Source organism: Scyliorhinus canicula, chromosome 20 (genome assembly GCF_902713615.1).
Source record: "Scyliorhinus canicula chromosome 20, sScyCan1.1, whole genome shotgun sequence".
Classification (NCBI taxonomy): Eukaryota; Metazoa; Chordata; class Chondrichthyes; order Carcharhiniformes; family Scyliorhinidae; genus Scyliorhinus; species Scyliorhinus canicula.
Genome location: NC_052165.1, coordinates 27308502 through 27323713, shown reverse-complemented (window position 1 = coordinate 27323713; position 15212 = coordinate 27308502). Strand labels below are relative to the sequence as shown.

Genomic DNA, 15212 nt, shown 5'->3' with positions numbered 1-15212 from the left:
GAAATCTGATTGTTACTTTAACTGAGGGATAAATCTGGGCCAGAACAGGGGTACTTTTCCCACTCTTCTTCAAAATGGTCCCGTGGGACCTTTTACACCCCCAAACTAGGTAGAGGGGGCCCCAGTTTAACAAGTCATCCAAAAGACAGTGCAACTTCAACAATGCAGCATTCCCTCAATACTACAGTTGTGAGTTAGCATTGATTTGTGTGCCCAAGCCCTGGAGTGGTAATTGAACCTGGAACCTTGTGACTCAGGTGACAGTGCTACCAACTGAGTCACAGTTGATAGCAAAAAAATTAAAATAGTAAATATTAAATAATGGTCAGTGAATTCACATATTTGTCGTGCATTAACTAGTGAGCTGCACTTTATCAATTAGTCACCTTGCCAATAATAGAATTGTGTGTATTTTGTAACCGAATCATATTTTGTCAATGTATATTTTCAGTCACATTTCTACATTAATGCTAAAAACATAATTAACCAAGGTGAAGTGCAGGTTTTAATGATCTGTGAACCTGAGATTTTCAGCAATTTGTACGATTCATTTTTTGCCAGCCACTGAATAAAATCACAAGTTTGACCATCGCGCTGGATTTTATGGGAGAGGTAATTAATAGCTCAACATTAATGCCACACTGGACTTCCGGTGACAGCGGGAGCAAGGCAGCCACACACTAGAGGGCTCCCGCTCGGGAATAGAAATTTCAGAGTTTAACGCCCGGTCCCAGGGTCAACAGAGGCTGTAAAGGCTGTAAGAAGGCACAGGGAGGAAAAATGTCCAGGTTTGGGAGTAAAACGGCCATGAAAAGGGGGGTTAACGAAAGTCCACTGGTGAATGGAAAAGTCAGCGCAGGAACTGTAAGGAAAGTGGAGGCTGGAACACCAGGGAAGGCCGCATTGCTCACAGCAGAAGAAATGACTACGGTGATGGCTGTGGAACTTGATAAACAGTTCATAAGGCACATGGAAGCAGTGAAGGAGGAGATGGGCGCGGTATTGAAAGTGCTGGTGGAGGAGGCGATTGCCCCGGTGAGGGCGAAGGTATTGAGCGCAGTGGCGGAGGTGCAGAAGCAGGGTGAGACACTGAAGGAAGTGGAAGAGGCATTATTGCAACACAGTGATCAACTCACCTCGATGGGGAAGGAGTTGCGGAAGGTGATAGAGACCAACAAGGGTCTGCAAGCCAAAATGGAAAACCTGGAAAACAGATCCAGGTGACAGAATCTGAGGATTGTCGGTCTGCCCGAAGGGGTGGAAGGCCCGAGGCCGAAGGAGTATTTTGCCACGATGTTGGCGAAGCTATTGGGGGAGGGGAACGATCCCTCCCGATATGAACTAGAATGGGCTCATTGGTCATGGAGGCCTATACCAAAGACGGGTGAGCCTCCAAGAGTAGTAACTGTGTGTTTCCATAGGTATAGCATGAAGGAGAAGGAGGTCCTGTGCTGGGCAAAGCAGAAGCGGATGGTGCAGTAGGCTGGAGCTGGTATACGCATATACCAGCACTTTACGGTGGAGTTGGCGAGGAGGCGAGCTGCCTTCAGCCGGGTGAAGAAGGCACTATACATCAGGACGGTACAGTGCGGCACAGTATATCCAGCTAAGTTAAGGGTGACCTACAAATCCAAGGACCTTTATTTTGGGACGGTGGAAGAGTTTGCGAAGGCAGAAGGACTGTGGCAGAACTGAGAAATGGTTGTGTACCGATGTAGCCTCATGAAACTTTTTTTTTTCCCCCACTGCGTTGGTGTATGTACTAAACAAGTTGACGCTGTATATATTTGGACAAGGGAAGAGATGGGACTTTCATTTGCAATGACGGTTCTTTGGGGCTTGGGCGTGTATGCGGGGGTTGTGTGCTAAAGGGATTTCTTGGTTTCCCTGGGACCGAGCAAGGGGGAAGGAGAACCGAGCGGGGGCCTTCACGCTGGCCGGTTTAAGCCGTTACCATTGTATTGGTTACCAAAATGGAGAATAAAAATATATTTTTTTAAATTTATGCCATACTAAATTTGTCTCCTGCATCTTATTTCCTTAGATGCAAATCCACAGGAAAGGGATGCCAGTCTTGGTAGCATGCCACTGGAATGAGGAGAGCAAGTGTATGCCTACAAGAAAAGGCTGTTTCACATTTCAGGGAGCATGTTTTTGAATACATAATAAAAAGTTAATCTAGCCCTTTCTTATTTTGCAATGAGTTCAGTACGAGGCAACATGGTAAACAGAGCTCCTGTCTAATCAAAAGTATCCACACATAGCTCCAGTTCCAATTGCAGTAATAGTACCTAATCCACCAGCATTAAGATTAGTTGATAAAACAAAAATACACATTTATACCTTCAGCGCTATTATTTCAACCTCCATAACATGCCCAATGGTAGATCCCTTTGTTTTAGCATAATAAAATATTCCAAGATGTTTCACAGGAGTGTTAACAAAATTTCACACCAAGACACAGAGCAACGTGTAATTACATTAGCACCTTTAAAGCAATGACACATTCAAAAGCACTTCTCAGGGCATTATTATACAAAATGAGACTCAAGCAAAAGGGGCTATTAGGGCAAAAAGAAAATTAGTGAGAAAAAGAGGTAGGTTTTAACAAACATCTTAATGGGGGAATAAAGAGAGGTGGAGACGTTTAAGGAGGGAATTCCAGAGTTTAGGTCTGATTGGCTGAAGCCACAGCCATAAAATAGCGGAGTGTTTATAAATAGATAATCGCTTATTACAAGTAATCACAGATGCACAAGAGTTGAGAATTACTGGAACACAGAGTCGCAGAGACTTGGAGAGCTGGAAAAGATTAGAGATTAGCAAGGCCATAGAGATATTTGAAAAACACAATGGGAATTTTAAAATCAAGGCATAGCTTAACTGGGAGCCAACACAGGTCACCGAGTACAACGGTAATGGGTGATCACGACTTGGTGAGAGTTAGGGTATATGCAGCAGAGCTTTGAATGAAGTTTACGGAGAGTGAAATATGGCAAACCAGCCAGAATTGAATTATAACAGTGAAGTATAGAGATACCAAAGACGTTATGATTGTTTCAGTGCCAGATAAGCGGAGGGATCTACCATTGGGCATGTTATGGAGGTTGAACTAATGGTGTCATTTTGGAGGTTACATTAAACCAATACTGATCCTTCGTTTTTGCTTTGTTGAAGCAACCAGCGTATCCCTTTTTAGCACTGGAGAGTCTCAAATGTGTACTTTCAACCCAAAGAGGCGCCAATCATATTGCAGCATACCAAGGTTGAAAACAGTTATCAGGAAGAGGGCTGAAGCTGGTGTTGGACACCAAGTTCGTAGTAGACATTGGTTGACCCCCATCATCTCTAAATTGCCAGACTGTTTGCCCAACACCTATTACTGGAATTTCCTCTGACTAAATACTGGATAGACAAGGCTTCAGACTGCCTAATATTTAGTTCAAGAAATTCTAAGAATGTGGAGTGGAGAGGGAGCCAAAAGATGGAATATGGAAGTAGAGCTGGTGTTGTTAGAGTATATGTGGAAACCGATGCTCTGTTTTCATAGTGTCGTAGAATTTACAGTGCAGAAGGAGGCCAGTCGGCCCATTGAGTCTGCACCGGCCCTTACAAAGAGCACCCTTCTCAAGCCCACGTCGCTACCCTATCCCCATAACCTTACCTAACCTTTTTTGGACACAAAGGGCAATTTTAGCATGGCCAATCCAGCTAGCCCACACATCTTTGGACTAAGAGGAAACCGGAGCACCCGGAGGAAACCCGCGCAGACACGGGGAGAACGCGCAGACTCCGCACAGACAGTGACCCAAGCCGAGAATGGAACCTGGGACCCTGGAGCTGTGAAGCAACTGTGCTAACCACCATGCTACCGTGCTTTTCAGATGACGTTGCTGAGGGGCAGCGTGCAGATGAGAAATAGGAAGAGAACAAGGATAAATCCTTCCAGGGCACTTGAGATAATGGTGTGAAAACGGAAAGAGAAGTCATTGTGAATGATTTGTTAGCTACACCTGGACAAATAAGAATGGATACTATTCCTCCACCGTTGGCAACTTTCACCACCAGTGTTGACAAGAAGAACAGGATATCCTGTTTGAATATCACCACTCTGCCTGTTACGTTTTCATCCTCATATTTTTTTAGCAGGAACTGCAAGATCCATCTTTGGTACATCAATAATCTACTGCCAGATTTGCATCAGTCAGGTCACATCAAACAAATACTGATCTCGATGTTTTTTTTTACATAAAATGGCTCTACATAAGCAAACATGCAGCATGTTCCTGTTTAGCATTGAATACTCTATGAACATCTCAAATGTGTACTGTTCAATCAAAGGAGAGGCCAATCAAACCATAATAAACCTATGGATAGGTCCATGATCCACCGAGTAAGAATCAGCATTGTGTATTGACAAATAGATATTCAAAGAGCTACATTAGGGCAATGGCATTTAATTAATGGAGGGAGCAATCCAAATAGTTAATGATGCTAAGTAAATGTGAATGGGGTGTTTACAGACAGGCAAAGACCAGCAAGCTTACTTGCTTTGTCATCACCTCCAGTAATATCGATGTAGATGAAAATAAATACAAACCACAAATGAATCATATGAGCAGTGGATTTAAAGTAACCTGACAAATTGTTGATCTGTAAAATAAGAAGCTGAATGAGCGTGCAGCATAAAATTCATTCTGGGTACAAAACTAATTAATTGGCGAAGATATTTTGACTCCACAATAACTGAATAGTTTCGCAGCTGCTTGAGAATTTTGTAATATGGCAGTTGCATAGAGTAAACCATGTCAGATGTGTAATCTATTATGGAACTTCCCTTTACAATGATGGGTTGAGGCGTGGACTTAAATGCACTTAAATAACAACTTCATATTATTAAGACACGTAACAGAAACCACATCCCATAAAAATTTAGTTTTCGCAGAAAGGTTCTGTTCTTGGTCAGAATGGAAACTTTTAGACCGAGTATGTTGGGCAGCATAATGACAACAGGAAACAGTGTCAACAGGCAGACAAGTTCAACAACATGGAAAATGTTGGTTGGTTCAAATCCGGTGGTTCTTCCAAGCGTAGAAAGACATAGGCAGGAAATATACTGGCGTTCCAATACGCAAGTCCCAGATTTTACAGCTCAGTACAGCACTCGGGAAATGTGGCTCAGCAAGCAATGGCTAGCTCATTGTGTAAGTATAAACTGTTGCATATCAGGGGGCGCAGTTCCTTGGAACAAAACAGTTTAAAAATTAAATTCCATGGCCGAAGAATGTGGAGGCAAAGCTTTGTAATGTTCCATTGGGATATTTTCTTTTAAATTGATACAGCATGTGGAAGTGCAGCTGCAATTCTTGTGTTTCCAGAATTCAACACAGGCACTTTTTGAGAGTTGGGCTTCTCTAGGTTTGACATCCAGCTTTCTCATCCTTATACAGTTCATGTGGGTCTGTGTAGCTGAATATTGGGCCCATGCAAATCAACATGGCTAAATAACGTGCAATATTTGATAACTTTTCAAAGTCAGACTTTGCTGAACAGTTATAGTTCTCATTTTGCCAAATACTAGAAGTCTCACAACACCGGGTTAAAGGCCAACAGGTTTATTTGAAATCACAAGCTTTCAGAGCGCTGTTCCTTCATTAACTAAAATCATTACCTGAAGGAGCAGCGCTCCGAAAGCTTGTGATCTCAAATAAACTTGTTGGGACCTTAACCTGGTGTGAGACTTCTTACTGTGCCTACCCCAGTCCAGCACCGGCATCACCACATCATGATTTTTTGAGGATTCCTCCTTTTTCACTGTCACTTGAATGTTACTGCATATTGGAAAATTGCTCCTTCGGAAAGAACTTTGGACCTATGACTAGATATTATTTTTCAGGTGGACCTAGAAGATCCTATGGCGCATTTGGTGATCATGGAAATCTCCTATTGTCCTGTTCAAAATTCCTCTCATAAAACAACCACTAAAGTAAAGATAACTGGCCCTCTTGTTATTCACAAGATGACTAAGTAACAACAGTGCCTGAATTTCAAACATAATTCACCCATGTGATTGATACTTGAGAGATTAAACTGCACTATACACATATTAAAATCCTTTCATTCCTTCTCACCTCTCCATTCACCTTCAATGCAAACCATGGGCGAAATTCTCCGACCCCCAGCAGGGTCGGAGAATCGCCTGGGGCCGCCAAAAATCCCACCCCCGCCGTGGCAGAGATTCTCCGCCACCCGGGAAGTGGCGGGGGTGGGAATCACGCCACTCAAATCGGCGAGGCCCCTGCGGCGATTCTCCGGCCCGCGATGGGCCGAAGTCCCGCCACTGGGAGGCCTCTCCCGCCGCCGAGGTTTGAACCACCTCTGGTGGCGGCGGGATCAGCGACACGACCGGGCCCCCGATCAGGGTGCGGGCCAGTGCCCTGGTGGCACTCTTTCTCCTCCGCCGCCGCCACGGACTCCGCCATGGCGGAAGCGGAAGAGAAACCCGCAGCGAGCATGCGCCGGTGGTGACGTCAGCGGCAGCTGGCCGCTGACGTCACCGCCGGTGCATGCGCAAACCGGCGAAAGCCTTTCGGCCAGCCCCGCTGCCGGGCGACGGGCCTGAAAGGTCGCTGGCGTCGGTTTTTGCGCCAGTTGACGTGGTGCCAACAGCTCCGGTGCAGGGCTAGCCCCCAAAGGTGCGGAGAATACCGCACCTTTGGGGAGGCCCGACCCCGGAGTGGTTGGCGCCACTCCCCTACGCCGGGACCCCCCGAGCGTAGGGGAGAATCCCGCCCCATACCTTATTAGCAATAACGTGCAAATTAAAAAAGAGATGTTAACACTATAACAAATAATAACATTTACCCAACTATCGTCTTGATGTGTTTATTTTAATTGTAAAATCACCAAATTAAATATTTAGATTTAAAGTGCTCCTCTCCAGAGACGAATGAGGAAGAAGAAAATTGATGTATGAAATAGACACGTTGGTAAATGCAAACGGTAACCATGACATTTATGAAATTTGGCAATAAAGATTCAACGAATTTCCAATCTTTTATGTATTCCATACTCACAAGCTATCTCAACAACATACTCTCTTTAACCATAAACACCATTAATCTGCTCATAAAAAAGTGCTAAGCAATACAGTATGAACTGATTTAAGTGCTTGTCTCAACCTATATCCGTTATGCTCCATAGGGAGAAAATGCAAATACTTAATTCTGTTTGAAATTGTCCTAATGCTTTTGTTGTTCAATTCCTTGATCACAATATATTCCAAATAAACTGCATTTTAAGGACATGGATTGTGTTGTGTCCCCATAATTTTCATTCCTTCAATGAAAACTGTCTCTCTCATAAATGTACACAGGAAATCAATTTACCCAAATTTTAACGGCTGTCTTGCTTGTGGGATAATTGTAAAATAAAAGATAATGTAACAATGTCTTGGGTATTGTAGATTCCAGTGAGAATTCCAACTGCTAGCTTGTAGTTTGTTTGGAGTTTCTGAGGTGACGTCAGGATTCAAAAGTGACACAGGGCAAGTGCAAGCAGCTGACTGGGTGAGTAGGGTTGGGTAAGTATTTACGACTTTTAAAGCTTATAGTTTGTAAGGGCTGAATTTTGTATTATCGAGGGCCAGTGAAGGAGAGCCCTTGAGTAATTGCTATTATTTGATGTTAAGTATTTTCCAAAAAGTTTAATTTAAAGGGGTGCAACATGGCAGGAGTTCAAAGCTGTGGTAAGAACATAGGAATTAGGAGCAGGAGGAGGACATCTGGCCCCTCGAGCCTGCTCCGCCATTCAATTAGATCATGGCTGATCTTTTGTGGACTCAGCTCCACTTTCCAGCCCGAACACCATAACCCTTAATCCCTTTATACTTCAAAAAACTATCTATCTTTATCTTAATACATTTAATGAAGGAGCCTCAACTGCTTCACTGGGCAAGGAATTCCATAGATTCACAACCCTTTGGGTGAAGAAGTTCCTCCTAAATCCAGTCCTAAATCTACTTCCCCTTATTTTGAGGCTATGCCCCCTAGTTCTGCTTTCACCCGCCAGTGGAAACAACCTGCCCACATCTATCCTATCTATTCCCTTCATAATTTTATATGTTTCTATAAGATCCCCCCTCATCCTTCTAAATTCCAACGAGTACAGTCCCAGTCTACTCAATCTCTCCTCGTAATCCAACCCCTTCGGCTCTGGGATTAACCTCGTGAATCTCCTCTGCAAACCCTCCAGCACCAGTACGTCCTTTCTCAGGTAAGGAGATCAAAACTGAACACAATACTCCAGGTGTGGCCTCAGTAACACCTTATACAATTGCAGCATAACCTCCCTAGTCTTAAACTCCATCCCTCTAGCAATGAAGGACAAAATTCCATTTGCCTTCTTAATCACCTGTTGCACCTGTAAACCAACTTTTTGTAACTCATGCACTAGCACACCCAGGTCTCTCTGCACAGCAGCATGTTTTAATATTTTGCCATTTAAATAATAATCCCTTTTGCTGTTATTCCTACCTCCTCCTGCTCCATGTGGGAAGCCAGGAATATTTCCAGTGCTTGGACCAGCATGTGTGCAGGAAGTGTCTCCAGTTGCAGCTCATGGAAGCCAAGAGTGGCCACCCTGGTTCTCCCTCTGGCACCCGGGCACCTTGTGACTGCCACGGATCAGAACCTGAGGGGGACCATGCCTATGAAAGGAAGGATGACTTGGGGGGGGGGGTTGTGCTCATGTGTGTCGGGGATTACATTGCCCATGGGTTGGGGGTGTGGGGACCCTCAAGTTCATTTACAGATTGGAGCATCTTTTCAAAAGGAAGGCCCGATCTCGGAGGAGCGGGTCTGGCCAACGGGTTCTGTTCCCCAGTGGATGGAAAATAATTGGTGTGGGCTAGCCCAGAGAGAAAGTCCCCAGGGCCCAAAATAGTGATGAAGTGTGATTAGATAGCAGTGGGGAAGTCCCCGACAGTGCCAAGGAGCAACTCCTAGCCAAACTCACCTGAAAAGACACTGGAAACTTTTCCGTTAGATTCTGCCTTTAATAACAGAGCACTAGGAAACCGAGGCAGGATCGGACAAATTAGCATGGATTTACAAAAGGGATATTCTGCTTGACAAATCTACTGGAATTCTTCGAGAATGTAACTAGTAGAGTTGATGAGGGGGAGATAGAAGATGTGGTTTATTTGGGTTTTGAGAAGGCTTCTGACAAGTTCCCACACGAGAGATTAGCATGCAAAATTAAAGAGCACGAGACTGGGGGGTAGTTGTATTGGGATGGATAGAAATCTGGTTGGCAGAGAGGAAACAATGAGTAGGAATAAAAGGGTCTTTTTCCAAATGGCAGGCAGTGACAGTGGGGTACCACAGGGATCAGTGCTAGGACTCCAGCTATTAAAAATACATATTAATCATTAAATAAGGAAACATTAATATCTCCAAATTTTCAGATGGCACAAAACTGGGTGGGAGGATGAGCTTTGAGGATGCAGGGATGCTTCAGTGCGATTTGGACAAGTTGAGTGAGTGCGCAAATGTAAATTAATGTGAATAAATATGAGGTTATCCACTTTGTTAGCAAAAACAGGAAGGCAGATTATCCAAATGGCTATAGATTGAGAGAGGGGAATGTACAATAAGACCTGGATGTCCTTATGCACCAATCGCTGAAAGTAAGCATGCAGGTGCAGCAGGCGGTGAAGGCGGCAAATGGTAGGTTCGCCTTCATAGAGGATTCAAACATAGAGATGTCTTGCTGCAGTTATACGGGGCCTTGGTGAGACCACACCTGGAATGCTGTGATACGTTTTAGTCTCCTTATCGGAGGAAGGGGCTTCTTGCTATGGAGAGAGTGTAGCAAAGGTTCAATAGAACCTGGGATGGGAGGACTGAGGTACGAAGAGAGATTGAGTCGGTTGGGATTATATTTGCTGGTTTGGAAGAATGAGGGGGGTCTCATCGAAATAGAAAATTCTAACCGGACTAGACAGAGTAGATGCAGGGAGGATGTTACTGATGGTGGGGCAGTCCAGAATCAGGGGTCACAGTATGAGGATACACCAGGTAGACGATTTAGGAGAGACAAGGAGAAATGCCTTCACCCAGAGATGGTGAGCCTGTGGAACTCTCTACCATAGAAAGCAGTTCAGGCCAAAACATTGCATGTTTTCATGAAGTAATTAGACCTAGCTTTTGAGACTAAATGGAACAAAGGATATTGGGGGAAAAGTGGGAACAGGTTACTGCGTTGAATTAAAAGAGAAAATGCTGGAAAATCAGCAAGTCTGGCAGCATTTGTAGGGAGAGAAAAGAGCTAACGTTTCGAGTCCGTTGACACTTTGTCAAAGCTAACAGACAGAGAAAGTGGAAATATTTATACTGTGCAGTGAGAATGAAAATGAGACATCGCCACAGAAACCTAGGGAAACCGGGTGCTAATGGCCACAGAAACCAAGGGAAAAGAGTGCAGTCCCCAGAGGGGACAAAAGATGTGAAAGGTCAAACAGCAGGGAAACTAACATCAGAGGATGAAGATGTGGGAGGGGGGGAAGCAAAGAGTAGAAAGGTGAAGGAAAGGTGGATAAGATTGGAGGGAGGGGGAAATTAAATGTATATTAAGAAAGAAAGAAATGGTAGAAGACAGTGGAAATGAAATAAATGAAAACAAATGGGTCGAGGTGGGGTAGAGCTGATCATCTGAAGTTGTTGAATTCAATATTCAGGCCGGAAGGCTGTAGCGTGCCTAACCGAAAGAGGAGATGTTGTTCCTCCAGTTTGCGTGGCGCTTCACTGGAACACTGCAGCAGGCCAAGAAAAATGTGGGCATGGGAGCAGAGCCTTTTGTTAAAATGGCAAGCAACAGGAAGGTCAGGGTCCTGAATGCGCACAGACCGAAGATGCTCAGCAAAACGATCACCCAGTCTGCGTTTGGTCTCTCCGATATAGAGGAGTCCACATTGGGAGCATCGAATGCAGTACACCAAATTGGAAAAGATGCAAGTGAAACGCTACTCTTTGCTTCCCCCCCTCCCACATCTTCATCCTCTGAGGACAGTTTTAAAATTAGGGGTCGCCCTTTTTGGACAGGGATGAGGAGCGATTTTCTCTGAGGGTTGTGCGATTTTGGAACTCTCTGCCTCAGAAGGCAGTGGAGGCAGGGAAAGATTGATTTCCTGTCTAACAAGAATCCTAACGTTATAAGGGTAGGTAGGAATGTATAACTAAATCCCAAATAGATTTGCCTCGATCTTCATCAGAGCAAACTCGAGGGGCCAAAATAGCCTAGTTCTGCTCCTATCATGTGCATTTGTATTTTTGTAAGTAGACTATGTCTGAGTACTGGGTACAGTTCTTCTACCAACACTATTTGCAGACCCAGGAAGGCAGAAGCAGCTTTTTATTTAATCTTTCACAGGATGTGGGCATCGCTGGCTAGGCCAACATTGGTTGCTCATTGGTAATTGCCCTCGAGCAGGTGATGGTTCACTGCAATCCATGTGGTGTACACCCATCCTGCTGTTAGGGAATTCCAGGATTTTGACTGAGTGACAGTGAAGGAATAGAGCTATAGTTTCAAGTCAGGTTGATTGGCTTGGAGGGAAAATTGCAGGTGATGGTGTTTCCATGCAGCTGCCGCCCTTGTCCTTCCCGGTGGTAGAGGGCGTGGGCTTCGGAAGGTACTGTCGAAGGAGCCTTGGCGAGTTGCTGCAGTGCACCGTGTAGATTGTACACACTGCTGCTACTGTGTCTCTGTGGTGAAGGGAATTAATGTTTAAGGCTGTGGATGGAGTGTCAGTCAAATGGGCTGCTTCTTTTTCCGAGATAGCGTTGAGTTTTGAGAGTTACTGCAGATGCATTCATCCATCTCCCAAATTTGGCAAGAGCTCCCAGACATCATCAGTAGGAAGGACTTTGCAGAGTTGACAGGGCTGGGTGTACCGTTGACATCCCTGATGTCTGGGCCAAAATCGGGTTTTATTCCTTTCTGACATGGCAACAATTTCATACAACTCAGTGGCTAAGGGTCAACTATACTGCTGTGCATCTGGAGTCACATGCAAGCCAGACAGAGACCAGAGAAAACTTTCCTCCCTATAGAGCATGAGTGAATCAGATGGGTTTTTACAACTCTTGTCGATGGTTTCATGGTCATAATTATTGACGAGTTTTTAATTCCAGGTTTAATTGAATTTAAGTTCTTCCGTGGTGGGATTTGAATCCATGTCCCAGAGCACTGGCCTGGATCCAGATCTGTCCAGTGCATGATCACTATGGTTCCCCATAAAAATCATTCAAGCACAAGGACAATATAATCCCAGCCTATACAACTGTTCTGGCTTCAACTATATTGGCATCCAACTGTATTTCCCAAATTAGTTCTTATCTCAAGATACTCTTCTTGGCAAACGTTTCCAGATCCTAATCGTCCTCCGTGATAATCTTCATCTGAAAAGACCCTGACATCACAGATATCTGTGATTTTTGATAGAATCACGCCCTATGATTCTCCGGCTGCGTTGTGCTCTCGCTTGAGCGTAACGCGTCCGGAGAATACCAGGAAAGGCCTCCAGCGAATCTCCCGACAGGCTCCGCGCCTCGTGAGATTCTCCAGAGTCCCGCAAGACGTCAGAGTCAGAACCCCGCCCCAAATGGGCGGGGGCGAATGACCCTCAGTAAAGTAGATCAGAAACCAACTTACAACCAACCTGCATGGGATCCAGCAGCCTCCCACAATTCACCGACATCCCCAGGGAGGCTGTAGCCGGGCACCGATCAGTTCTTGTCCACACAAACATGGACCGGGCAGAATGGCACCCGGGGGGGCCACCCAGGCCATTGGAGACCCCAGGGTGATCAGGGTAAGTGCAGGGTGGCTTCATGGCACTCCCCCGAAACATGGGCATCTTGGCACTGCCACCCTGGCACTGCCCAAGGTGCCCAGATGGCACTGCCAAAGGTCAGGGGGCAGTAAGAGGGTTGGGGGGGGGGGGGGGCTTGAAAAGGGACCCCATAGCAGGGTGTCCACACTTGGGGGGTGTAGGATAGTGTTCATGTGTGTGGGGGGTGACATTGCCAATGTGTGGCAGGCAAGCTCACTTAGAGATCAGGGCACCCTTTCAAAATGGCAGCCTGATCTCAGAGTTCAGTTCGCCATTGCTAAACAAAATTCTATGTGTGGGCTAAACCGGTGAGAAACTCCACAGGGCCCCAAAAAGGTGGCATTGAATAGCAGTGGGGAACTGACTGGCAGGGAACTCGCCGGCAGAGCCGACCATAAATTAACTGAGAAATGTTTGGGGAGAATCCCACCTCTAGCGTGTACAGCAGAAGGAGGCCATTCAGCCCATCGAGTCTGCACAAGCCCTTGGAAAGAGCACCCTACTTAAGCCGATGCCCCCACCCAATCCTCATAACCCAGTAACCCCACCTAAATTTAGCATGTTAGCAATCCACCTAACTTGCACATCTTTGGACTGTAGGAGGAAACCCACGCAGACACAGGGAGAAAGTGCAAACTCCACATTGTCACCGGAGGCTGGAATTGAACCGGTGGTCCCTGGAACAGTGAGGCAGCAGTGCTAACCACCGTGCCACTTCTCCAGTGCTTTCCAATTCTCTTGGGGGGGGGGGGGGGGGGAAGAGTCTCCAGTGGATTTCCCACCTCACACTGAATCTTCAGCAAGTTTGAACTAGCACTCCGTAAATCCCTCACCAAATTCCCCCGCCTCTCTTAAAATCCAAACTTTCAACCAAACACACGGGTCGTTAAGAAAAACTCTGGGCTGCTGTCCTGCACTTTCCCCTTCACAGCCCTGGACGTCCGTCCTCTTGTCTGCCCCATTGGTGCATCGGAAAGTAAGATTTTGAGTTTGCTTTTTAAACAAAATTATGAACAACATCTCAACCTCCACCGGGTCTCCTGAATCTTTTGTTGACGGCTGCACGCCTCAGCTAGTGCCACTCCCCAGCTCAGTCCTTGGGGAACCAAAATCATTCAGCCTGTCAGACTCAGAGTGGGCCTGGCTTCATTGTCATTTTTCCAACTATCTGAACGCCCCACAAAGCAGGGTTTAATCAGAACCAAATGTTTCAACATATTTTTTTTAAAAAGAGGTGGGGGAAGGAACTACATGGTGAATCAGAATAGCGCATTAAGCAAAGCTGAGTTTCTCAATCTGTTTGACTGGGACAACCGCCCCCTCGACAAGCAAACTTTCATAGATTGTTTTAAGCGTTGGCGGCAATCACACACGTATAAAAAGTTAAACAGGATACAGTGTTTCTTTCCCTCCCTACAACCGCACCTGTGGGTTGTAACTGAAAACAAAAGAGAGCTGAACATGAACTGAAGCTGGCCATGAATAAAATTACTGCAGCGGCTTAAATCCTCCAGTCTCCGTTGCAGTCAGGAAACAAGGGTTAAGGGCCGGTAGGTTAGGGAACAAAAATTAACGCAACCACCCAACATTTCTTTCGATATGACTCACCATCAGGAAATTCTTCCATTTCCAATTGAGCTTCGTCTGAATCCTCCTCCGACATCTTGGGGCTGACTGGACTCCCTTCTCGTCGAAATACAAACAATAAAAACGCTCCTTAAAAAATAAATCTCTCACACTGACAAGGGGGGCGGGGGGGTTCAAAAAAAAACCGCCCCCTCCCAGACCAGACGACAGCAAGCTTCAGCCTGAGGGAAGAGCGCGCGCGCTCTCCAGGTGACCAGCGCGAGCCCGGGCTCCCCGTCCCTGGAAAAGACAATCGCAGCAGGATTTTCCCCTCCCTCTCTCTCCTGTGGGAAGTCTGGAAGTAACCGGTCCTCAATGACAGCAGATGGGAGGCTTGCACCAACTAAGTTGGAGAGGAGTGTTTGCAGTCTCCAACAACAGCTCTCTGATCACAGGGAGGAGGGGGAGTTATTGTGCTGTGTGCACCGCCCGCCCTCTCACATCGTTTCCGCCCATCTAACTTGACAACAGGGGGGAAAAAAAACATTTGGAGCAACGTCACGGCCAACCCTTGGGGCACACAGCAACCCCTCGAGACTAGTCCTGCCTGCCAAGATTTCAGACCCACATCCCCCGCCCTCAGATTTTTTTTTGTTAACTTTTGTTTCTGCTCACACGCATTGTCAAGCTGCCTCCTTGTTTCCTAGGATCCGTGCTGTACACACATATCTGCGCGCAAAGCAAGGGGTTC

General features: G+C 45.9%; 1 protein-coding gene across 4 annotated transcripts in view; it reads right to left on the bottom strand.

Moving 5' to 3' along the window:
• Window positions 1-15006, bottom strand: part of ano6 (anoctamin 6) — a 177822-nt gene extending 162816 nt beyond the window's left edge. Inside the window, exon 1 of one of the 4 annotated variants that reach the window (XM_038781357.1) lies at window positions 14504-15006. In XM_038781357.1, the coding sequence (XP_038637285.1) occupies window positions 14504-14558 (55 nt within the window). In that variant the 5' untranslated portion in view covers window positions 14559-15006. The remainder of the gene's footprint in view (window positions 1-14503) is intronic. The other 3 variants (XM_038781355.1, XM_038781358.1, XM_038781356.1) reach the window with 3 other exon arrangements.
• Between the last annotated feature and the right edge of the window lie 206 nt (window positions 15007-15212).